The sequence below is a fragment of the Stegodyphus dumicola genome, chromosome 2, assembly GCF_044657685.1.
Source record: "Stegodyphus dumicola isolate Sdum_Otavi_A_Nest chromosome 2, ASM4465768v1".
NCBI lineage: Eukaryota > Metazoa > Arthropoda > Arachnida > Araneae > Eresidae > Stegodyphus > Stegodyphus dumicola.
Window position 1 is genome coordinate 35692593 of NC_140769.1, and position 26497 is coordinate 35719089.

Here is a 26497-nt window from a genome sequence, read left to right on the forward strand (position 1 = left end):
TTTGTGAATAGAAAACTTAATTAGTTTTCAAGAATATGTCAATAATAAACTTTAGTTTAATTTTTTTAAATATACTTTTGTATTACTTTTAATTTGCAGTTTTCTTAAAACATTTTATTTGCCTCGTCCTTTTTTCTGTGTGTGTGTGTGGGGGGGGTGTTATTTAATTTCTTTTTCAAGCACAGATGTTTCCTTCTGCAGTGACTGAGTTGAAAATTTAATTTCTAGTAAAAGTCTTAATTTTTTTATGTATTTAGTATGGCTAGAAAAAAGGATAGAAAATCGTTACTCTAGAGTACTTGGCGCTTTTTATGTAATTCTGGAAACCCCGCGTATTCATCTACTGAATAAATCTACTTTCGCTTCCGTTAATTAGTACTGAAAGAACTCGCGTCATCAATGAAATATTTTCCCATCTTTTAAAATACTGGTACTTAATCATGAGTTGAGATTCTAGCCGGAAATGATTTTGTAAGGCGGTTTATGCGGGGTTTCATTAACCTCGATCTTGTTTCATTAACTCGGATGGTTTTATGCATACCACTATTTCCGCATCATCTGCAATCTATCATTATTAGCATCTCTTCAGTGGGAAATGCATCATTTAATTACCTTTCTATATTGAAATAAATTCTGCTAAGTACATTTAGAGCCGCAACTCAAAACGCTTTTATTTTTAAAGCAAGCTTTGAAATATGCTGGCAAACGTAAGCAGTGAAGAAAGAAATAATATAAATACTCTTACTGAGTGACCGTGTTTCTTCGATTCCACGGCACTTCATTTTCTATATAAGCAACTGACGACCTCGTCTTAATATGAAAGTCCCTACCCGACTAGTTTCTTCCCTTACTACTTTTAAAATAATAAAAATCGAAAAAATTCGATAGTTAATGAAAAAATTCGCATTAACGTTATTTGACTATGTTCTATAACTATTCCATAGCGTTGTATAGCTGTTTTTCGCAATGAATTGTCTATATATATAGTGCATGGTATTTGTAGGTTATAAGTAGCATCTTTAAAATTTTGTGAAAGTTTCAGTGCTGCCTCCCCCCCTCAAAAGAAAAGCATCATTCTTTGCCAGATGTCTTTTACCTAAGGCTTTCTATAACTCATTGTTGCACTCTTTTATTAATAACACTGGCACTGCTGTGCTGTGAACGGTTTTGCTGCACTGTTTCGAATACTCATTTGTGTTTCAGTACTTAGTCATTGTTTTCCCTTTGCATAATGGGCCCACCAGCAGCCGAGCATAAAGTCACTGAACTCTGGGAGTTCGGTCCGATGTTCGAATCCCACGATTAGGCTGGCTGCATGGGTGTTTTCGTGGTTTCCTCCATTTGTAACGTGTACACGAGCAGGTTGCCTTAGAAAGCCCTCCACAAAGGCATCCCTTCCCTTAGGCAGATAGCCCTCGAGGCTTTGCCATAATGACATAAACCAAACCAAAGCTTTGCATAACTTCTTCGTACTATTATATGTTGAGCTGATATTATTTCATTTTCTTTCACTTTTAATCAATTTTTTAACATATATATATATATAAAATCAAAATAAAAGTAATTAAAAGTATATTAAAAAGCCTACGACTTGCACTAAAACTGCAAAGTAATAATAAACCAATAGTTCATAATAATTTATAATAAGAAAACGTTCCATATACCATCTCCAAGGAACACAAATTCAATTAAAACCATGATTGGGAGGGGGAATCCAGTTCAGTTTAAATGTGTTCTTAGTGAGAAACTTTAATTTTAAAATTATATGATATTTATTTTATTTAACAGAATTCCTTTGGCTTAAATGGATTAATGGTTTTATTTGGATTGAGTATTAATTGTGACTTAAGATTTGGATCTAGCAAATAGTTTGATGCTTACTTGGAAGTAAGATGAAACACTCTCATAATTTAGTTATTGTTAATTGATGGTAGATTGGTTTATCCCCTTGATAAGTCGATTAACCTGCGATCAATGACAATAGCTACTTTTTCAATACTTAAAATGTTTACTTTGGGGTGGGTTTTTTTTTTATTTATTTATTTTTATTTTACGATTACAAAAAATTTTTCTTAGCAGATTTTTTTGTTTTTAAACAAGGAGATTTTGAAAATACTATTTAAAATACTAATTAAAATTTTAACTAAAATTTAAATTTTTTACTGTTATCTAAAAAGTTTGTGCATAGTACATTTATGCAATATGTATGTATTTTTCATAAGTGCACATACACATAGTTGTACTCAAGTATGTGAAGAGTGAGTTGTAGTGGAATGCATTACTTGACCACTGACTTAAATTCTCCTCTATGTACTAATGAGGTGTATGTACTAATGTAGGTGTACTATCATTATATCATTGATTCACACAATTTTAAATGCATTTTTATACATGAGTGTGCATAATGTATTTATGTATTTATAATTGCTTGCATATATGATATGTAATACTACGCTAATAGAATGGACATACCTCTTTGTAATGCTGATAATGTTAAGAATTATAACACTTTTTTGTAAACTGTCTAAGTTTAACATAACATCAGATATTGTCTGGTATGGCATACGTAGCCTAGGTGGCAGATTTTCTGATTCTTTCCGCTATGACAACACTCAAATTCCATGTGGCGCTCACTCCTGGGAAAAAAAATTTCAGTTGAATGTTTTATAAATTAAATGTACTTTGATATTTAATTGGTATTTAAGTATTTCATTAAAAGAAAGTAAAATGTAATTTTTTAATTGAATTTACTTTTTAATCAAGGTATTAGAGATATTAAGTCTAAAAATTAAATTAAGTATGTTTTAATGAATGGCAGCACTTTGAAAGCTGAAAAGGCAGGAGACAGCCTGGAAGAAAAATAAAAGTTCCTATGTTTCGCACCTGGGTAAACGAGTAAATGATATTTGTGTGGCAGCTGAACATAAGGGTCCAGAAAGGGACTCCTATAGCCATATTAAAAGTCTACTTTTCTCCTGGCAATCAAATAAAATTCTACGGTAAGAAAATACCTAGAGAACCCGAACATAAGATGACACTGCAATCAATTTTAAAGGTCCTCTAAGAAATGAAGTAATATGCTTATCACTATTTCTGCAATACTGACACAACTCAAAAAATGAAGTTTTTAGATAAAGGTCTTTAAAGTTTTGCTTAGTTTTAAAATGCAAATTTCACACGCTTAATTGATGGAGAGTAAACATTACTAAAAGGCAGTTTCATAGAAGTCTGCTTATAGTAATAATATTAAAACGTTATAAAATTAACATTATGTAATAGTACATTTTATTAAATTGTGTTATTGTTGTCACACCCGCTTCTTTTTATTTTGGTCATTGTTCCTCTATATTGGAAGTTCATAGCTCGTAATATAGATTTAGGGACAATAAATGTAAGTTTTATTAGTAATGCTACTACTACATTATGATATTTGCTACATCATAAATCAAAATCGAAAAGAAAGCAAACTGTTTCCTAAGAATAGTCTATATTAACAAAGTTTCAAAATAGAGCCTACTTTTATGATTCAAATTTCATATTGCTATAAAATAAGGTGACCAGATTTTCCGGAAGGCAAAGCGGGACGCAGGGATCCAAATTTGGGTGGTGGGAGAGGCCGGAAGCCCCCCTCCCCGAAGGTTAAAATACGGAGTGCAAAATTTTAGTGAAGTCACATTGTCCTGTAAAGAATTACCCATCATATCCGAATTACCTGTGTGTTAAATAGACTCTGTTATTGAAAGAAAAATTAGAATGTATTCATATCTCAGACTGAATCAGCAATCACGGACTTTGGTATCTGGACTCAGACGTGCTTCCCGTAAGAGTAAGAGCGTAACCAAAGAATAAAAAAATTAGCATTCGGAAAATAATTGCACTTCTAATTGGTTTGTAACTTCCTACCTACCTTACTGCTTGAATCATTCAGCACATGACGTCGTAAATGTTTTAATTCGACGCGGACAATGGGCCTTCCTGATCAGCCGCTGACCTAGAAGAATCATCCTGTGTAGGTGCTCCGTACACGTATTTCATTGACGAATAAATGCTTCTAAGAAGTTTTGGTTCTTGTAGAAGTCTCTCATAGACTTCATCACAGGAACTGCCAAACTCAAAATTGTACTTCACCATTAACATTGCTTGTAGTGTTTCCAGTTTTAACTGTGTCTTTTCAGTTGTCTATATGATATTCATACAGGAGAAAACTCTTTCACTGGCGGCGTTTGTCCCTGGGGAAACCCAACAAAAACTCCACAGTTTTATGAATTTGCGCACATGGCATGTTTTTATCCTTGAAATGACGAAAAGTTTCAGTCCATCGACAGCCGACACTAGTTTTTTTTTACAATTCCAATCTGCAATCTTTTGTGGTGAAGTAAATTTCCTAATGTAGCTTGTTTGGTCAAATAACTCGTCATCATCGTTGTCAAACTTCGGAATCTTCCACCCAAAAAGTTGCAAGCTCTCTTGTACTTTTTCCCACGACGGTAGTTCCTTTAACGCAATCCAACTAAATGCATTTAGCCTCTCTTTCAGATATTCAACACAGTTGTAAAAATTTACAATGGTTCTTATAAAGTCATTTTTTCTCACCAATCCTTCCTCTTCTAATTGGGTAATCCGCATACGTACTTCATTTGGCAAAAAAAGGTTTTTCCGCTCCTCTCAGTGCATTTATGTATTAAATCATCCAGTTCAGAAGAGACTTCCAATGCTGTTATAGTCTGTGCTTCAATTTGCAGAATTGCCGCTTGAAATACCGCAGCGATATTATGTACGAAATAGAGCCACAATTCAGCACAGGGATTCTAAAAAAAGTTGCGGATTAGGGTGGGGCACTTCTCTTCCGACAAAAAATTGCAGGAAACAAAAAACTCTCTCTACTGCAGGCATTAGTGACAAGCATTTAGTTTTCCCATATCCTAAAATGCGCTGGTACTCTACACAGACAAAGTCGCAAAATTCTTTGAATGACTCAACACGAACAGTGTAGATATAGAAATAATAATAAACTTTCATAACAATTGCTGTTGTTTGATTTGCGTTGTGAACGATATGAGCAACACAACCAATACCTAGCACTTTTCTCTCGAGAGTATCTTGTAAATATTGCAAAAACGTTGTTTCTACCTCTTCTTTTTAATCCCCCGAAACTTCTGTTAGCGTTGTGTACGCAGAAGCCATCAACCTTTCTTGTCAGACCATGGCGTTGTAATGCATTTACAATAAGATTGCAAATCGTCTGTGCTGTTTCTCTAGAAAGAAATTGCATGTCCAGGATTTTCACCTTTACACCTGACAGTGGCACAAAATATCTCACTATTACAGGAAATAGCTTGACGTCCTTATGGTTCGACGCGTCTGTAGACACTGTCACAAGATTCGAGACATTTATAATTCTGCCTTAACTTGTTTCATTACATATGGACACAGAACATTCGTGGCAATGGCTTCACATTTTGTTCGTGCGCAAGTGAATTTTGGATTAAAACACTTTTTCATTAATTTGGAAGTACAGTCCATCAACCTAAAGCTGTGATTGTGATAAATCGTGTGGTACGCAAAGGTGCCTTCTGTAGCAGCCAACCGAGCTTTCTTTTCCCCTAACTCAGATCTTGAAAAATAGTTCGTAATTGTACCTGGCGATGCTGATAATTTCAGGACGTTTTGGGGACGATCCGTATACAAATGCTTCATATCTCCACGCCGGCTATAATCGACGGAGAAATGTGATCCACATTTGTCGCACCTCACGTCACTATCGGTGTTGCTTCTAGCCTTTTTTTATAAATAGAAACTTGCCTTGTAATTCCTCTTTGAATTTCGACTTTCGTTTTGGCATCACATAGGCTTAATGGAGCCTCGGGTAATGTCACTCACATAAGAAAAAAATAAATAACCACCGAAACACAATAATCGCGCGCACAAACCACCTTAGCCAAAGAACAACAATATATATTCTTGCCTTAGCCACCAACGCGGGCGCCATCTCGCGTTTCTGACTGATGACATCATAGCTTTATCGAAGCAAACATCAGCGAGGCGTCACCACGCGCCCAATTCGAGTTAATTGACGTTACAGAAAAGCGGAATAAACAGGCGTCCCTCCGGGACAAGCGAGGGACCTCGGGACATGTAGTCTGAAATCCGGACTGCCCTGCCTAAATCGGGACGTCTGGTTACCTTATATAAAATGTTAAATAGCAGCTTGGATATTGCTACTGGTGATTAAACTTTGTATATCGTTAATTTCTTATTAGAATTGAAAGATGGTTGTTGTAAGCATTTGGGGAGGGGTAATCGTGCGGCAAGCGATCTACTGCTCTTTTAGGTGGTGGCACTAAAATCGGTTTTTATTTGAATCATTTCTTGTTTCTGCCATTTAATTGTATATTAGAATTTAAAAATTGCATCCTAGTGGCACCATCTAAGAAATAAATAATTAACTAAAAACAGTAGATCGCATGCGACATGATTATCCTTTTTTTCAGTGTTGCTTCCTGAAAAGACTGTAAATTTTTAATGCATCTGGAGGCTTTCACACTGACAGTTTTAAAATCTGTTTCGTTAAAAAGTGTCTTATAGGAAAAGTAATCCTGTGATTGTTTTTATACTTTCAGTATAGAAATATTGTTGAAGTGTACAGTGTTATTGTTATTATTTACTACTGAAGGGGATCATTAGTTGATCTGACCCCTGTATTTTAAGGGAGTAGCATAGACAGCATTAAGAATAAAAATATGATTTATTCAACACACAGAAAAATAATTTTGGCAGAGAGCACTGTAGTAGCCTTTCTCTTCCAGCTAAATGCTTCAGAGTGTGCTTCTGGTGATGAAGACAAGATTACAAATTATAATAAATATTTACAATATATACAAAAAATGATGATATAATGCAAACTGAGTGAAATACAGAAAATAAAAATATATACATGGAACAAAGATATATATCATGTATATAAAAATATATGCATGATATAAAAATGTAAAAAAGATATATGCAAGTCATAGATGCAGTAGAAACATGTGCATAATACAAAGCATTAAATATAGTAAAAGTTTGTACTCAAGCAATGTAGTCTGTGTAGCATTTCAGTCATACGAACGAGAGGTGCGCCACATCAGCCAGTTAGCAAAAGGAGCATGTCACATGTATGCTTTTTTACATCACAAACTTCTCCTCTCTGAGTCGTTTCTGGTGGGTCCGCTGGGAGAGAAAGGCTGCTACGGTGCTCCTGGCACAAATTATTTTTCTGTGTGTGGCACAAATTGTATTTTTTGCTTAATGTTGTTCATGCTTCTTCATCAAAATCCAGAAGTCAACTAACACATCCCTTCAATGGTGAAAAGTATCATTTCCCATTTCCAGAAGTTTGAAAGACTTGCTTTATTACATTTATTACATTTTGCCATTTTAATTAAAGATGTAATGGAGCATAGGTGGAGTTGATTTCAATGCTCATTTCACATTTTTCTCAATTAACAAGTTAACATAATCTCGTTCCATGCTTTTAGTCTGTAAGTGTTATACCACATGAGACAAGTGATGGGCAAACTGAGCGTCTGGCACAAACTGAAATGTGCCAGCAATTGCAGCCAGTGTACATAAGAAAACAAAAAATGCAACAAAAACACTACTGCCATTTGTTGGTGCAGTATTCAACTAAACTATGTGCAAGTGCTGCTGCTTCAAAAAAGACTATTTTACGGTGTTGGGAAGGTCATAAATCAAAATTCATAGTTTTGATGTGCCAGTATTGCAGCCCCTGAACTTTCTTTAAATATTATATTGCCCCTATAAAACGATTATTGATTTCAAAAAGGGTATTTTAATGAAAATACTGTTTTATGGTTGAGGAAATGCAATTTATGTACTTTAGTATTTTTAATTGTGTAATATTTTGTAGCAATACATTAAGGTGTTATTTTTGTAGGATGGATTTAATTTGCATTTAAAAAAGAAATACAGTCAAAAGTCGTTAATCCGGACTCGTCGGCAGTTCGGCGATTCCGGATTATCGATTTTTCCGGATTATAGATCATCAGTTTAAATCTCGTAAGATGGCATGCAGAAATTCTAAAATTAAAAATATGAAACCGTAATTTATGAAATAAAGAACAATTATGATCTAAAGGGGTATCAAAATTTACAAAAAAAAAAAAAAAGCTTAATATTTATTTGTTTACTTTATTAAACATTTCTTTCAATATAAGTTGCTTTGTTTTATGTGATAATACTTTCTCTTTAATTTTATAAACAGACATAATTTCTTGTTCAGTTACAAAGTTCCACTGTTCAAGTCCCGTTAATTGCTGTGCCGAGAATACCGACTAATTTGTCAATCAAAATTTTTTCGTTTTCACTAACCTCTCTGTCATATTCTTCATGTCTTTATCCATTTTTTGCAGCAATTCTGCTTTTTGTTTGATGAACATCGAAACGTACTTTTGTTTTGTACGATCATTTGGGAGCTCCAGAATCGGAAATTCTATTTGACATAATCGAAAGTTCAAGTTTATTTTTATAGTATTGCTCTTACAGTCTACAAAAAATAATAAGCCGGATCCAATTCGAAAATTAAGGAACAACACAATCGTCAACATTAACTGAAATAGATAATTAGATAATTTTAGCTTATACCGTCCATTATACATAAAACGCGCACGCAAAAACGTATTCTGCGCTTGCACACACTCATATGCGCAGTCGTAAAAGGTCTTACGCGCACGCGTAAACGCCTATGCGCATGAGTCAATGCAGCGCATGCGCAGAAAGTTTTTAGCTTTGAGGTCCGGATTATAGATTATTCCGAATTATGGGTGTCCGAATTAACGACTTTTGACTGTATAATCCTTTAAAGGAAAATATTAGTAATATTTGAGCTGAAATACATTATACCATATTTCTGTTTAAAAGAAGGTTATTCTTATTTCATGTTCATTTTTCTGCCTTTTAAAAGTGGCATTCTTTTTGCTGAAATAATTGCCTTCAAAATGAATTGTAATAATCATTTTGTTTTCCTCCACCTTGCAGAAAAAAGACTTGGGCAGTGCCTTGTATGAACAAGTATTTTACCACATAGATCTGACTGAAAAAGACTATTTTGGTTTACAATTCACAGATGCTAATCATGTGCAGGTAAATATTATATTTTATTTTAAATTCAGTGCCGTTAAAAATATAGTTATTTATTAAAATTAAAAATAATGTTATATTTTATTTAGTTTACTACAAGTGATGCATTTGTAATAAAGGTAAATACTGGTTTAATTGTATTTGCCATTGTTATTTTACTTATCACTCATATTAACTATAATATCATGCTTTTGTATGCTAGATTTTTTGATGATTTATATTAATATATTTTAAATATATATTTTTTTCTTTAATTTTTTGAAAGTGTAACAATTTCCTGAAGAAATTTCTGTGAAATTTTGTTTCACCTATAGTCAGATAAGTAAAACCAGAAACACAGCAACAGAATAATAACAGCAACAGAAACAATAGCAACAGAATAATACTAATAATTACAAACAACAGCAACAGAATAATACTAGTAATTATAATTTAAAAAAATGGTAGTTGAACTGGCTGGCTGCATGAGTTTTAATTTGTTTTTTATGTCCAATATATATATATATATATATATATATACACGCCATATATTCCGACATATAATGCACACTTTCAATACAAAAAATAAGATCAAAATTAATGGGTGCTTCACAAATAAAAATGATAGATTTAAAAATAAGGAATGACATAAAATTTGTTTTCTGTGTGTACCTAAATGCTGTATATTTAAAAGAAATGACACACCTTATGAACTTAAAAATTTTCATTATTGGGTAGCATGAAAAGTTCGTCATCTTCATCTTCTGTTATATCCTCAGGCACATCATCGAATTCTGTTTTGTCGTCACCATCATTGTTACTCTGATCCATAAAGAAATTATAATCACCTTTACTACAGCACGATTTTCATTATCTTTCACCAAATGTGTGGCTTTGCATTTGAAACCAGCACTGTTTTTTTTTTTTTTTTTTTTTTTCTTTCCCCCATGAGAGACATTACTACTAAAAGGAACACTAGATCAACTGTATTTCAACTAAAGCAAGTGCAATTTACTAAAGCTTTTGATTTTTCACTTCAAAATCGCACCTTCAAATGACTACAGAAAGACAAAACATCTAACTCTTAATTCCGTGAATTCATTGAGGTTGGAAGTGTATTCATACTTAAAATTATATACCCCTTATCTCAAAACCCTAAAATAGCTTTCTTTTGGGCATTTGCATTGAATACAATCCACCCTTTTTGCACGAACGTTTACTCCCTCAAACGTTCAAGCCACACATATGTTGTTCCCCTTATTGTTTTCGGTACCACTGTTTGAAAGGCTAAGAGAAATCTTCAAAAAAGTGACCTCAAAAGATAAGAGCATTGTACACGTATGTATTAGGTTTCTTTGTGAAAAATTGGGTGCATGTTATATGGCAAATATACCAAAAAATTAAAAAATGTAGCTTGAAATTATAGATGTGCAGTATATGCTGGAACATATGCTATGTATAAAGTTGGCTTTTCTTTCACAGTTCTTGAAGAAAAAATTCACCTCTAAGGCCAGTTAGTCTTCAAATACTCTGTCATAATTCAACAATGTAATGCATCAATATAATCTTGATCTTTGCATAGGAAGTATATTTTAAAAGGCTTGAGTAATAAAAATGTTAATTGTCATGTAAATAAATGAGACCTTTCAATTTGTTGATCGTGGAGGATATACTTATATATTAATATAACGTTTTGATTATTTTTTAAATCATTCTTACCCTGTGTTAATCCACTACCGCATTTATAATTATAAATATATTTTAGGTTCCAAGAATGTTGGCTTTATTTCTTAACTGAAATAGTTGCATTATATTTGAAAAGTGATATATTTTTTTCTCTTTCTTTCTCTATATGAATTTGTAAGATTTTTGTAAAATCTATAATTGAATTACACACCTGAATGTTTAGTGCTACTTTATTCAGTTCATTTGTGCCATCCTATACAAAGAGGTTTAACACTGAAATAAACAGCATTATTATTTATTTGCAAAATATACTGTTAATTGTGCATTGGCTGATTGCACAGATCACCAAGACCTAAGCATCATATTTTACCTAAAGACTTCTCTTGCTTATTTAGAAGAGTGTTATGCTTTGCAGAACCTGTATTATTTTTGATGAAGTTACAAAGCCATTTTAAATTATGCTTTTATTCACTTATCTGTGTAAATGATAATTATACTTAAAAAGTATTAACGAAAAGTTGAATTTTATTTATAGATCCCTTGGACTTATCATCGGCATTGTTGTTAGTGTTGTGTCTATCATAGAGCCTATTCAAATAGTGCCATGGGTGAAGATGACAGCCCTGGCAATTTGCAAAATGTTGTAATTGTATGGGTTCGGTGTCTTAAATAAGACTCCAATTTTTAACAATTCACCAAGAATGGATGGATAGTCAAAATTATGTGCAGTTGTCAATTCTCTGTCTGGGCAGTTATCACATTTTCTGTAGTTTTTCTTACCATCTATGCATATTTTCAATTCTCTGTGATGGCCAGTTCTAAGCCTGACTATGATTATAATTATAAATCAATCTCCATTGATCTCATGGAGCTGGTGCTTTGTTGGATTTGAATATTCTTTCAGTCGGTATTGGCCATGGCATTTGTGTCCGAAAGGATGAACATTTACGTTATTATTGTTGCTGAGTGCCAGAACTTCACAAGTCAAGTTAGAGACTATGGCTGTAGTGCATTTTTTGGGGGGGGGGTGATAAGTACTATTGCCTGGGTAGTCAGGAATACTCCAAAATCTTTATTAGTGATTGTCTCAGATAAACTACCTGTATAAGCATGGACAAAGTCCTCTTTTACATATTGTTGAATGGTCCTGATCCCTTTCACTTTCATGATGTCAATCAGTTTCTTTTAATTGCGTGTCTCTGGTAGGTTGATTAGACAACCTACCGAAGTAGAGTTCATAGAAAGCCTAGAAGTAAATGAGAATTAGAAGGTAGAAAATTCTACCTTCTAATTCTCTAATTTTCTCTTAGAAGGTAGAAAATTTTTTTGTGCTTGAGGTTGAGAACTGCTCTAATATCTTTGTCAAATTGCAAAGGAGATGACCATTTCAGACAAATGTAATATTTCAAAGGTTTCCTAATGATGTGTTCTGGTACATAGCTTCTTAGCTTGTTTGTAAATTTTATTACATTGTACTGTCTTTTTTTTTTTTTTTTTTTTTTTTTTTTTTCCCTGAAGCTTTTGAGTCCACATTCTTGAACTACTTTTAAAATATTGGTGAAAGATACTACACCGGTTATGGTTTTTGTAGCCTTTGCCTGGACACTTTCTAATTTCTCCAAGACAGTCATAGAAGCACAAGCCTGAACAGTCTTAGAATCACATGCCTGAATAGGAAAAGTATATGCCATTGTTAGTCTAATTAATGAGGTGTAGGTTGTTCTAAGTTTCCCAGGAAAAGCTCCCCCAATTTTTTCCACCAAAAACTTTAATGATTCTTAATCTCTTCAAAGCTCTGTTAGCACAAGTTTTGACATGCTCTGTGAGTCTCAGTTCTGCATCTAAGATGATTCTCAAGTATTTTGGGCATGATGTTTTCATTATGAATTTGCCTTTGATGTATAATTTTGGATTCATTAGATTTCTATGCTTCATACCTGTTGAAAAGACTTACTGTAACAATGACATATGAATATTATCCCACACCAGATTAAAAGCTATGCATTTGCTTTTATGATACATAATGATTGAATTGGATTATTTAATTATGGCAAAGCACACAAGGGCTATCTGCCCAAAGGTAGGGATGTCTTTTTGGAGGACTTTATAAGGGAAACTGGCTCCTATATATGTTACACATGGGGAAAACCACGAAAACGCCCATGCAGCCAGCCTGTTCATGGGATTCGAACATCAGACTGAACTACCAGTGTTCAGCGTCTTTACCGCTCGTGGGTCTAATACATAGTGAATAAATATGTTACAAAAAACATTTTTGTAGATTTTTTTTTTTTTTTTTTTTTTTTTTAAGTTTGATTTATTTAAAAGTTATTTTATTAAAAGAATCAGATCTATTGCATTCTCTCAGTTAGATTGGAGGTAAGTTTAAAGAAAGAAATTTAACTTGCAATTTATTTTTGTAACTCTGCAGAACAAGTTTTAATTACTGTACAAAATGTCTTCCTCCAGATAGTCTGCTTATTTTATGTTTCATTATTTTATATCTTTTCATAAGCTTTATTCCTGGGCTAATATTGTACTGTTTGCAATATGCAGTATATATATATGTATATGTCAGTAAACTCTTTTTTTTTTTTTTTTTTCTCCTGTGCAGTCATTGAACTTTATTTTGTGGATATAAATACATGCACAAAATAAATTTCACTGACAATTATGCATTATAATAAAATCTTTAAAACAATTTTAGCTGTATTTCTGTTGCTGTTTCTCTAATTAAATTTAATATAAAATCATATATGTTATTTTCATTGTTAAAACACCTTTTCCTGATTACACAAGAAAACCTTGTAAATAAGTAGAATTAGATTTTTATTAATTTATTGATTATGAATTAATATTAATTATATTGCATAAAAACATCTAATTAAAGATTGAAATTTCAATGTGGAAAATATGCAGAAAACAATCAATGTCCTTGGTGGCTGTTTGTGACAGCACAATGAGGTGAACTCCAATAACCTTTAAAAGTTTATTGACTAACCTAATGAAAAAATGAATAAAAGTGAGTGAAACATGTTTTTTAATTTATTTATTTAACTATTGATTTCAATTAATTTAAACTAATTTCCCAAGTTTATAAACAAACAATTTATAAGATAGCAAAGCTGAGTGCCAGAACTTCACAAGTCAAGTTAGAGACTATGGCTGTAGTGCCTTTTTTTGGGGGGGGTGATAAGTACTATTGCCTGGGTAGTCAGGAATACTCCAAAATCTTTATTAGTGATTGTCTCAGATAAACTACCTGTATAAGCATGGACAAAGTCCCCTTTTACATATTGTTGAATGGTCCTGATCCCTTTCACTTTCATGATGTCAATCAGTTTCTTTTAATTGCGTGTCTCTGGTAGGTTGATTAGACAACCTACCGAAGTAGAGTTCATAGAAAGCCTAGAAGTAAATGAGAATTAGAAGGTAGAAAATTCTACCTTCTAATTCTCTAATTTTCTCTTAGAAGGTAGAAAATTTTTTTGTGCTTGAGGTTGAGAACTGCTCTAATATCTTTGTCAAATTTCAAAGGAGATGACCATTTCAGACAAATGCAATATTTCAAAGGTTTCCTAATGATGTGTTCTGGTACATAGCTTCTTAGCTTGTTTGTAAATTTTATTACATTGTACTGTCTTTTTTTTTTTTTTTTTTTTTTTTTTTTTTTTCCCTGAAGCTTTTGAGTCCACATTCTTGAACTACTTTTAAAATATTGGTGAAAGATACTACACCGGTTATGGTTTTTGTAGCCTTTGCCTGGACACTTTCTAATTTCTCCAAGACAGTCATAGAAGCACAAGCCTGGACAGTCTTAGAATCACATGCCTGAATAGGAAAAGCATATGCCATTGTTAGTCTAATTAATGAGGTGTAGGTTGTTCTAAGTTTCCCAGGAAAAGCTCCCCCAATTTTTTCTGCCAAAAACTTTAATGATTCTTAATCTCTTCAAAGCTCTGTTAGCACAAGTTTTGACATGCTCTGTGAGTCTCAGTTCTGCATCTAAGATGATTCTCAAGTATTTTGGGCATAATGTTTTCATTATGAATTTGCCTTTGATGTATAATTTTGGATTGATTAGATTTCTATGCTTCATACCTGTTGAAAAGACTTACTGTAACAATGACATATGAATATTATCCCACACCAGATTAAAAGCTATGCATTTGCTTTTATAATACATAATGATTGAATTGGATTATTTAATTATGGCAAAGCACACAAGGGCTATCTGCCCAAAGGTAGGGATGCCTTTTTGGAGGACTTTCTAAGGGAAACTGGCTCCTATATATGTTACACATGGGGAAAGCCACGAAAATGCCCATGCAGCCAGCCTGTTCATGGGATTCGAACCTCGGACCGAACTACCAGTGTTCAGCGTCTTTACCGCTCGTGGGTCTAATACATAGTGAACAAATATGTTACAAAAAACATTTTTGTAGAGTTTTTTTTTTTTTTTTTTTTTTTTTTTTTTTTTTTTTTTTTAGTTTGATTTATTTAAAAGTTATTTTATTAAAAGAATCAGATCTATTGCATTCTCTCATTTAGATTGGAGATAACTTTAAAGAAAGAAATTTAACTTGCAATTTATTTTTGTAACTCTGCAGAACAAGTTTTAATTACTGTACAAAATGTCTTGCTCCAGATAGTCTGCTTATTTTATGTTTCATTATTTTATATCTTTTCATAAGCTTTATTCCTGGGCTAATATTGTACTGTTTATAATATGCAGTATATATATATGTATATGTCAGTAAATTCTTTTTTTTTTTTTTTTTTTTTTTTTCCTGTGCAGTCATTGAACTTTATTTTGTGGATATAAATACATGCACAAAATAAATTTCACTGACAATTATGCATTATAATAAAAGCTTTAAAACAATTTTAGCTGTATTTCTGTTGCTGTTTCTCTAATTAAATTTAATATAAAATCATATATGTTATTTTCATTGTTAAAACACCTTTTCCTGATTACACAAGAAAACCTTGTAAAAAAGTAGAATTAGATTTTTATTAATTTATTGATTATGAATAAATATTAATTATATTGCATAAAAACATCTAATTAAAGATTGAAATTTCAATATGGAAAATATGCAGAAAACAATCAATGTCCTTGGTGGCTGTTTGTGACAGCACAATGAGGTGAACTCCAATAACCTTTAAAAGTTTATTGACTAACCTAATGAAAAAATGAATAAAAGTGAGTGAAACATGTTTTTTAATTTATTTATTTAACTATTGTTTTCAATTAATTTAAACTAATTTCCCAAGTTTATAAACAAACAATTTATAAGATAGCAAAGCATAAAATTTAGTACTTTATATATTCAGAGTAAAAATTCTATGCTTGATATGTTGAGAAAAGTTAATTGCTAATGAAAAAAATAAAATATCAAAGCATAAAATTTAGTGCTTTATATATTCAGAGTAAAAATTTAATGTTTTATATGTTGAGAAAAGTTAATTACTAATGGAAAAAATAATATACTATTGTATGACCGAGACTTTTATTCTTGTGAGATATAAAAGATATTTGAAATGTTGTGCAGGAATCTTACTTCCATTATCAAATGGCAGGCTGCCGTTAGCATAGGAATATGTAATTAAAAAAATTATGAGTTATTGGATCAACGTTCTATTCTTAAATGGACATTTTATTTAATTTTCCCTTTAGTATTTTAGCAAAGTTATTTTATTTCAGTGTAATAAAAACATTTTATTGTTTAATAATTGCCCATTAGAATTTATGCTTGATTGTGATTTGGACGGCTTAAAAATTTTTATTACTAAACTAGACATAAATGTGTACTATTGAGACTTTACTAAATGTTTTCAAGAATTTGTTGAGTTTGCTAAAGCAAAATGTATTCAAATTTTCATTTTGAAAAGAGGCTCACCAGCGGCCGAGCGGTAAAGTTGCTAAACACTGGTAGTTGGGTCTGAGGTTCAAATCCCTCGAATGGGTGTTTCCCCATGTGTAACATGTATAAGAGCCAGTTTCCCTTAGAAGTCCTCTGTAAAACCATCCCTTCGCTTAGGCAGATAGCCCTCGAGGCTTTGCCATAATCACATAAATATTTTGAGAAGAAGAAATAGTAAAATGTCTTCAGTTTAAAAAAGAAAATTTATTTTGGGCGTTTTTTCTCAAAACAAACTGAACATTAAAGGATTTAATATAGAAAAAGTACATATACTTTTTTTTCCAATTTTCTTTCTTTCCCTACATATACGCATTGAAATGTATTCAAAGCTTTTTGCATGTTTGGTTGCTTTTGTTCAAAAATGCCAAGCTTTAGTGCTCGAGCACCAGTTTTAGGGTTAAGTACATTTTCACAATATTATTTAAAACTGTAAGTTCAGAGCATCTACACAAATATTCAACTGGCATAAGTTGATACAAATCACCTGAAACATAGTTCAGGAATCGTTTTAACTCTTTATTGAAGAAGGTGAGCATATAGGCAATTGTGTTTGTTAAATCATTGAACAGCAGCCTTTCTAGGAGTATCAGGAATTGCACAAATTTATTTATGAAGTTCTGAATAATTCTTGTTCATAGACAATAGTATGCATTCTGAAATTCATTTTTATAATTAATGGATAAAAAATAAAGGTTTAAGACTATAAGTCACATGTTTAGTTAAAAATATATATTCTCGTTGTCTGCTATCAGTGTACAGTTATGTATTGGAAATAAATCTTTTGTGAAAACTTCAGTAGAAATGTGTAATCCGTCACATGAAAGTTTGCACAGTGGTGATTGTGAGAAAGTAGCCGTAGTACTGATTTATTGCATAAAGAAATCCTGTTTAATAAAAGCTGTTAAGTAGCTATAAATATAGTTTCACCTTACCATTCAATGCAGTTAAAAAGGTTCCACAATTAAGTAAAATTTTAAAATTCACAATCGTCACCCATGCTGCAGTAGCTTTCCAGCTTCAACCAGGGAGTATAAATTTGAAGCCAGTCACTTGGGAGGAAACAATCATCTATGATTTCTCAATCAAGAATACAAACATATGAGCTATTATGCCTTCATTCTTTATTTTCTCATTATCATCAAATTTTATATTGAAATCCGTATATTCCAATAGACAAATTAGAAAAGAATAGAAATCTATTTGGCAAATCATCAAACCAGTTAAGTACCTCTTAAATAAAGTGGACTTCTGTATTCAGATTTCTTATCAGTCTTATAATTCATCATAATTTGGAGTATCATAATCCCTCCAAATTTACTTATTTTGTAACTGATAGAGAAGAATTGCTTTCTTTTCAATGGAATTTTGTAATGGGACTGAATCTCATTTCCTCAGTGATTTTATGTAGTTTTGTTTGGAACTTTAATGAGAAACTTGCTGGGTAACTTGTCTGTGCATTTATAAGTTATGTTTAAAGTCATTCTTTTGCGGCCTAGTTTAAAGCTTGTTAAATACTTAAAAATGGGAAATATTTTCTCTTCTCTGCTTTCTCTCTCTTAATTCCTGTATAGCAGCTCTCATTCAGTTTTTTTTTTTTTTTTTTTTTTTTAATGGAACAAACTGTTCAATTTGAATTTGCATTAATTTAGTATTTACTTTTATATTGTTCTTCATTATACATTTTTTTCTAAAAACCTAACTTTTTCCATTTTTAGCATTGGCTTGATCCCACTAAACTCATAAAAAAGCAAGTAAAAAGTAAGTCATTCCCTGTTAATTTTTATGTGTGTGATGCATTTGCAAATATTATTCATATAAGTGAGAGTATAAAATTTTTTTAATATACTTTTGCTTTTATTTCTTTGTCTAATTTAAGAGAAATTTTTTGTTATTTTTAGTGATTATTTTTTCCTAATTAAATCATTGATTTTGTTGCATTACCGCTTCATTAATTGATTATTAAATCAGCTAATTTTGCTTTAGAATTTTTATTTTTCTTGGTGAAATAAGTTGAAGAAATTATGTGATTAACAATATTATTGAAAATTTTGTTTAATTTTATTATCATTGGTAATGCATATTATGTACGTAAATAGATGTTTACTGTGTTGTAACAACTTGGAAATGTTTCTTTGTAATAACTCAACTCATTGTAATAGATTTAACATAAAAATAACTCATTGTAATAGTTTTAGAGATGTTTCTGCATTATAAAACTTAGAAGTAGCTTGTTGATGTCATAAGCAGAAATTTGCAGATATAGCCAAATCCAATTATTACTTTTTATTTATACAGTCAAAAGTCTTTAACCCAGACGTCCATAATCCGGAATGATCTATAATCCGGACCTCAAAGCTACAAACTTTCTGCGCATGCGTAAATGCATAATTCGTTTACGCAAAATATCTTTGCGCATGCGCATAATACGTTTACGCATGCGCGTTTAATGTATAACAAACAGTACAAGCTAGGCTAAAATTATCTATTTCAGTTAATGTTGCAGATTGCGTTGTTCCTTAATCTTCGAATTGGATCCGTCTTATTATTTTTTGCAGACTGTTAGAGCAATTCTATAAAAAGTAAGTTTGAAGTTTCGAATATGTCAAAAAGAGTTTCTAATTTTGGAGCTGCCAAAGAATCTACAAAGCAAAAGCATTTTTCTATGTCCATTAAACAAAAAGTGGAATTGCTGCAAAAAAATGGATAAAAACATGAAGAAAGTGTCCGAAATCTGTTTCACGCTGCTCTGCGGGGGGGGGGGGAGTCACGGCAGGCAATGAACTGGAAGTTGATCTGTCAACACTATCCTCATCTTCAGAGCAGATGTTTTTATTTTATTCCGCCTATAACTCCTCACTAAATGTAGTGTTTCATCTCGATGTACTCGGATATAATTTAAATCAATTTCTTCATCATTATAAATATCACGAATACACATCAAATGGTTTTCTGGTTGCAATTTTCTAATTTCGACTATGCATAATGTATGCTTTACGCATGTGCGCGTTGAAAGAAATGTTTAATAAAGTAAACAAATAAATATTAAGCTTTTTTTTTTTTTTTTTTAAATTTTGTTACTCTTTAGATCATAATTGCTCTTTATTTCATAAATTACGGTTTCATATTTTTAATTTTATAATTTCTGCATGCCATCGTACCAGATTTAAACTGATTATCTATAATCTGGAAAAACTGATAATCTGGAATCGCCGACGTCCCGACGAGTCCGGATTAAAGACTTTTGACTGTAGTTGATACACTTTCTTCCTTAAGACAACACTTAAAGTTAGAGCACCCTGTTCTTAAAGAATTTCATAATGGTACTCATAGACTTGTAAAATAATTTTTTTGAAGACAAGCAGCAGCAGCAAGTTGGCAGATATGGATTGGAAACAGAACATGATGCCTCCGGAAGTAAGCGTTCAAGAGGAGAGCTTAAAAGGTTCCAGATTTAATTGAAATCATATTCAAGGATTGGATAAAAGCTGTCTGCATTGCTGTGTAACATAAGGTCTTCTGATATGGATTAATAAGGATGTTATGATTGGTCATTATAATGAAAATGATTTTAATATTATTACATCATTTGCTCACAAAATGAAACTTTTATTCATATTTAGAACTTGATATTGTCATTAAGTTTTAGCATCAAAATAAAACAAACAAACAAACAAAAACATGTATGTAGCCAGTATATGGTATCAATCATCTCAACTGTCTCACACTTCTGAGACTTGTTTTTCTTGGAATGAAGTATTAACGTGATCAAGTGGTGTAAAAATTAGCTGGAAATTTTAAAGGTTATTGTAATAAATTTTAATAATTATTTTTGTGAAGTTTCTGCTGAAATATTACAGAGAAAAACAAAAATCCGAGTTTGCCAAAGTGAATGGAAGTGACTAACATAACACTAAACATAATTAAGTTAGACATATCTTCTTCAGCAGTAGATATCTGGTGGCATTTCCAGAGATAGCAATGAATGCTTTTATCTCAGAATACTAATAATTCAATGACAATAATCAGCAAAGCAATTAAAAATAACTAAAATGAAAGATCCATTGTGTATTCCAATATAACATTTCCATGTAAATCATAAACATAATTTCATAAATGTAGACATTGGCACATAAACTTAAACAACTGAAAAAGTGTGAAGTGCTAAATGGTGAAATACGAAGCACAGCAGAGTAGCAATCCTTTAGAATCATACTGTACAAAATTTCTTTATCGACAAAGAAGCAGAGGTGGGATTTTTTTTACGATATCCTGAAATGCATTATTTTACCTTTTGTAACTAACTTTTGCCAAGCAGTGAATAAAATTCATATTGAAGACAGCCGAGATTTAAGCAATATAATTTCATAGCAAAATTTAAATCGGTTGTTGACCAAATGTATGCACTAGTTTCTTAGCTAACTTAACAAAAGTGCCATATTTGGTGCTTCACACATATTTTTTTTATGAGGGGACCATAAAAACGCTCTCTTGATCAAATTACCGGTGTTTAGCATCTTTCCCACTCTTCCTGTTTTAGACATTTTTAAGGTCTTGTAATTTTTTTCTTGTATACTGCATTGATTAACACTTAAAGCATTCAATAAATCCTCTCAAGCTCTTTTTTTAAAGGTAAGAACCTGATAGTTAAGTCCCGTCCCCAAACAGTGTGCTCTAGCTGTTTATAAACTCTGGCCACTACTTAAGTTGAAAGTGGTGGTCTTTTTATTATGCAAGCACCTAATAGGTGGGCCATTTTTGTCTCCTGTGAAGGGGCGAATAAATTACATCCATGCCTTTTCAAAGATTCGAACCTGTGCCCTTTGGCACTGCAGTCAGCAATAAACAAAGTAAATGTTAGAATTCAGACATTATGCAGAAGAGTCACTGATGTGATAGTTGTAATCATAAAGAATTTTTTGCTGATAGTGGTACATCTTAAATTTCATCTAAAATAGCTTTGGTATATTTCCACTGATTCTTTATCACCTTTGTTTTTATCATAAAAATATATATATAAATTGCTTCATATTATATAGATAATATACTGCTTGTCGAAATTATGTTAGCCCTTAATAAACGGACACCTATCCTATATAAAGCACCAATGCATTATTCCATCTAAATCTGAGAAGGGAATTTTGTGTTTTCCCATAATAATGATGCATTAACTATTTAAATAAACTGATAAATTTATTTGATCAATATTTAGAGATGATTTGGTAATCTTGAGTCCTTTATAATAATAAATAATTTATTAAATTTCATTAATTAATGAATTGTGAATTATTATAGAAATGTAAAAGTTGCCCACTAGTTTTTTTTTTTTTTTTTTTTTTTTTTTTTTTAAAGTTCAATTTTCCTTTAAAAGTATTCTTTATTTTCTATACCTTTACCATTTCATAATTATGTTCTTTTGGGGGGGGAGAAGAAAAAGATTTTGTGAGTCTGAATCATAATATTTAATACTAAATTAATTTAATTTTCTTACTCTGGATTTAGGTAGCATAATAAGTTTTCATGCTTGTTTTCCTTCAAAACTGTTGTTCAAAGTGTTATAGTTCTTCAGCTAGCTTTATTAATTTAGAATGAGGAATATTGCTATGGGAATTTTGCAGTATTTATTGGACATCTTATGTAGCATATAATGTGTATATAATATTTACAAGATATTGTAGTGTTTTTTATTTATTATTTGTAAATATTATATCTTTGTTTTTTTGTGTAAAAATTCTGAAAATGTTTTAAATTTATTTTTTAGATATAAATTTTTAAATGAATATATGAACTGATATTTTATTCCTGTATGTGTTCTGATACCATGGGTGTGATTAAGATATTAAGAAACCTTGTGTTTGGTGTAGATCTAACTTAAAGTTTGCTAATTTTATGTTTTACATTGGCGTGTTTCTGTTCTGTTTTGAAATAAATTGTTATTATTATTTTTAGTTGGGCCTCCTTATACATTTCGTGTAAGAGTGAAATTCTATTCATCTGAGCCCAATTCTTTACGGGAAGAATTGACTCGGTAATGTGCATTTTTACTCTTCTATTAAGAAACAGTTATTAGATGTTTATGACATTTATGTATCATAATATTATTATCAAACCTCTAGTCATTAAAGTGAAACTAAATTAAGGTAAAGGCTTATTATTAGCCCCAAGGATCAATTTGCCCAGAAGGGCTATTAATTTCGTTTTGGCTTTTTGTATCAGTTCAAATGTCGGCTAACTTTTCAAATTGTTGCCACCAAATATTAGAGCCCTGCATTATATTTAAAGAAAGTAAATAATGAAGAATCTGCATGAATGTATGTATGTTTCTTGCACTTTGGAAAAACAATGGTACGTAGAGCCATCAAAGTTTTAATAACGTAGATCTTCGTTCGAACATAGGCATCCGGAAGCCCAAATTTGGAATTTGTTTTATTAGCTATTTCATATTTTCTCCAACATTAAAGAATTTTTTTATTAACAAAGTCAAAGATTTTAGAGCAAGCAATAGCAATACTGTAGAGGGTGGGGGAAACATTTTTATCTCCAGCACACGAGACTGTGTATCGGAAATTCTAAAGATATGCTCTTTTAAATATTTTGTGATATCAGTGTTAAATTGAATTTTATAGTTTAAGTGTAAAGAACGTGATGTTTAGTAAGTAAAGGTAGCACACAAATTGTTAAAAGATGCCCCTTTGGATGTAATATAAAATCTGAAAGCATTCAGATTTTTGTTTTCTAAATATAAGTTTGAATTTCTATCACCTTGTATAAATAAATTCTGAGAAATTTGTATTTTCTACTCTGTGTACTAAACAATTCGATATAGTCTATGGACAAGTATTTCATTAATTAAATTTCATATAAATCAATTTCATTTACTGTTCAGAAAAGGGCATAATATGGAAACATGTAGAATTTCTAACAGGAAATTACTATTTTTTCTGTAGAATTTACTTGATATGTTAACTAACGTACTAAATAAATCATATGGTACAAATGGGTTCTGTTTATTTGTGTAGTAGTTAGTAGCCCTACCTAAGGCATGAAGCTCAAGATGACTTTGATAAAAAAAGTTAATCAGGGTGCAAAAGCAAAATGTAGGATCATCAAAAAAAGATGGCGTTAATATCAAGTTACTCTATTATATGTCTGAAAAATCTGTCTTCTTAATATTTATACTGAAATAATTAGAAGGTGGTCAAGGTTTTTTTACTCTAGGGATGGGCAAAGTAACATTGACATGTTAAAAATTTTTGCTCTGTAGTAATGACTTTGCTGGATTTGTGGGGTTGATTCTTACTTTGGTGTAATACGTGTCCTGATTTAATGCTGGTAGAATTTTTGGCATGGAAATTGGCAATTTGATGTTTATATTTCTTGAAGTTCTGGCCAACTAAATTGGGTACTACTGTTTGAGCCTCTAATTACTTATTATCAGAAATTATCAAGCTTGGAAGTAATTGTAAAAAGAAATTGTAAAAAGAAATGGCAAATTGTAAAAAGAAAATCTTGGCAGAAGTTATCTTTCAGAAATTGCAGTAGTTGTTTTAAAATTATATTATTATTATCTATCCCAGTAGGCATACTTATATTGTTATCATCTATCCTAGTAGGCATACTATGTGACATTTTTTGGGGGGTGTGTTTTCTTCATGTTAAACATGGTTACTTGCCCATTTCTCTGATAAGATGTTTTTATGAAGACATTGTAGCACTTACATGCTTTGTTTTAACTAATTTAACAAAATAGTAGTGTTTATAAATGTAAGCATTGTAACTATATATGTTTCATAAATACCTGTTGCATAAGAAAGACTGATTTTTTTGCTTGGAAATTTTTATTTCTTAATATTAAAAACTTGTCGTGCTTCATTTAATAGGAGAAAATTGAAATTTGTTCACAGGACATTTTGTTTATGCATCTCTGATATGTCAAGGTGCATCAGAATAATAATCAGTTTCATATCATGTATGTTATAGCAGTGTAAGAATTATATAACACTTTCCTGCTAAATATTTTAAGGAAATAAATATAGATTTTGTAACATTTTTTACAGCCACAAACTGCTAATTGCCTAAAATACAAAAAGAACTGCCTTCAAACTGAGAAACATCAGTTTAAAACTTAATAATTTAATTAAAATAACGTGATATTAAAAAAAAATATTATTATTATTCCTTTTCCTCATAAATTTCAGAATCATACCCATTATTAGCATGATAGATTAGATAGTTTCATTAGATCAGAAATTTTATTGCGTGTTAAGGCTCAAGCTGCACTGAAAAACATATTTCATCTAAGTTTCAAACTGTTTCTATGTTGTGTTCTCCCATTTTGAATTTATTGTTTTAAGTTTTTTTATTATTATTAAATAACTTAAAATGTGCTTAAGAGCAGAATGGGGGGGGGGAATTACTTGAACTGTGTTTAATAATATAAAGGTAGCAAATTAGCCCAAACTTGGAATGTAAATTTCTCATAAACCTAGACCTAGCAAAAGCAGGCAATTTTTTTAATAGAGATGTTTTTATGGAAAACATCTGTAACGTTTTCATCATATTAATGCTGCATGATCAAAAAATTCTGCTAAACCTATGTTTTTCTTTTATAATCTGTTCTGTATAATTTTAAAATCTATTTTGTCTTACTTAATTAAACTTTTTTTGTATTATTATTATTATTATTATTATTATTATAAGCTAAAAGAAAAGGGAAGAAAAACTTGCCTTGACAAACATATAATCTTTTTGTAGCAATTGACTGAAAACTATTTTTTTTTTTTTTTTCCTTTGTGAATTTCCTTTTTTCCATTTGAAGACTGTATTTTATTTTGAACATTTTCTTTGGATCAAAGTAATTAAATATATTTAAATTATGTTTGCTTCTAGGTATTTATTCTTCTTGCAACTAAAGCAAGATGTTGTATCTGGTAAACTTCCTGCACCATATCAGACTGCTGTAGAACTTTCAGCATATGCCTTACAGTGTAAGTTTTAAATTTCCTTGTGTTCGTGCTTTTTTTGTGTTCTGAGTTCTGTTGGTAAGTGTGAATCACTAAGACATAATCATAATTTCTTACCTTATTTCTTTCTTTATATTTTTCTAAGGAAATATTAAGCTACATACTTTTGCAAACACATACAGAGGGTATTTACAGATTTTTGTGATGATTTTGGTTTTTTCTATGAATTTAAATATTAATTTTAAAATACAAATGGGACTGGCATCAAATTGGATTAAGGTTTAATTATCGTCTGCAGCATTAATTTTTTTTTTTTTTTTTTTTTTTTTTTTTTTTAAGTGTTGCTGAAAACTAAATAATGGATCAAAGAGAAATACTCTTATTCAATTAAAGACGTGAAAAGCATTGTTTTAATCTTTCTATATGTAAAATAAGTGACATAATTAATGTGAAAGAAAAGAAATGTCAACATTTACTTCTGACTGAGAAAATAGCAAAAAATGCATACTAACAAAGGTACATACAGCTCTTATTAAACCTAAAGTCACATTTCATGTTTTAAAGGAAAATCCAGCCTCACAAAGAGCTATTGCAAAATCTTTAAATATCTCTGTAGGAACTGTTAACAAAATAATAACATCTGATTTAAAGCTAATCGAAAAAAAAAAAAAATATGACTTTCATTGTCTGAGGCCGAAACATGTTTCTCAACATAAGACTCTGCAGATTGCTGTATGAAAGTTATTTGGCAGGTGAAAAATAGAAATATATAGTTACAGTTGATGTGGCTTGAATATACTTATCTGA

At 31.1% G+C, this 26497-nt stretch overlaps 1 protein-coding gene across 3 annotated transcripts in view; it reads left to right on the forward strand.

Moving 5' to 3' along the window:
• The window catches only part of LOC118186865 (uncharacterized), a 181386-nt gene that overhangs the window by 114145 nt on the left and 40744 nt on the right, over positions 1–26497 (forward strand). For all 3 annotated transcript variants that reach the window (XM_035357033.2, XM_035357036.2, XM_035357035.2), the window contains exons 2-5: positions 9037–9141; positions 18446–18488; positions 22677–22755; positions 25617–25714. In XM_035357033.2, the coding sequence (XP_035212924.1) occupies positions 9037–9141; positions 18446–18488; positions 22677–22755; positions 25617–25714 (325 nt within the window). The remainder of the gene's footprint in view (positions 1–9036; positions 9142–18445; positions 18489–22676; positions 22756–25616; positions 25715–26497) is intronic.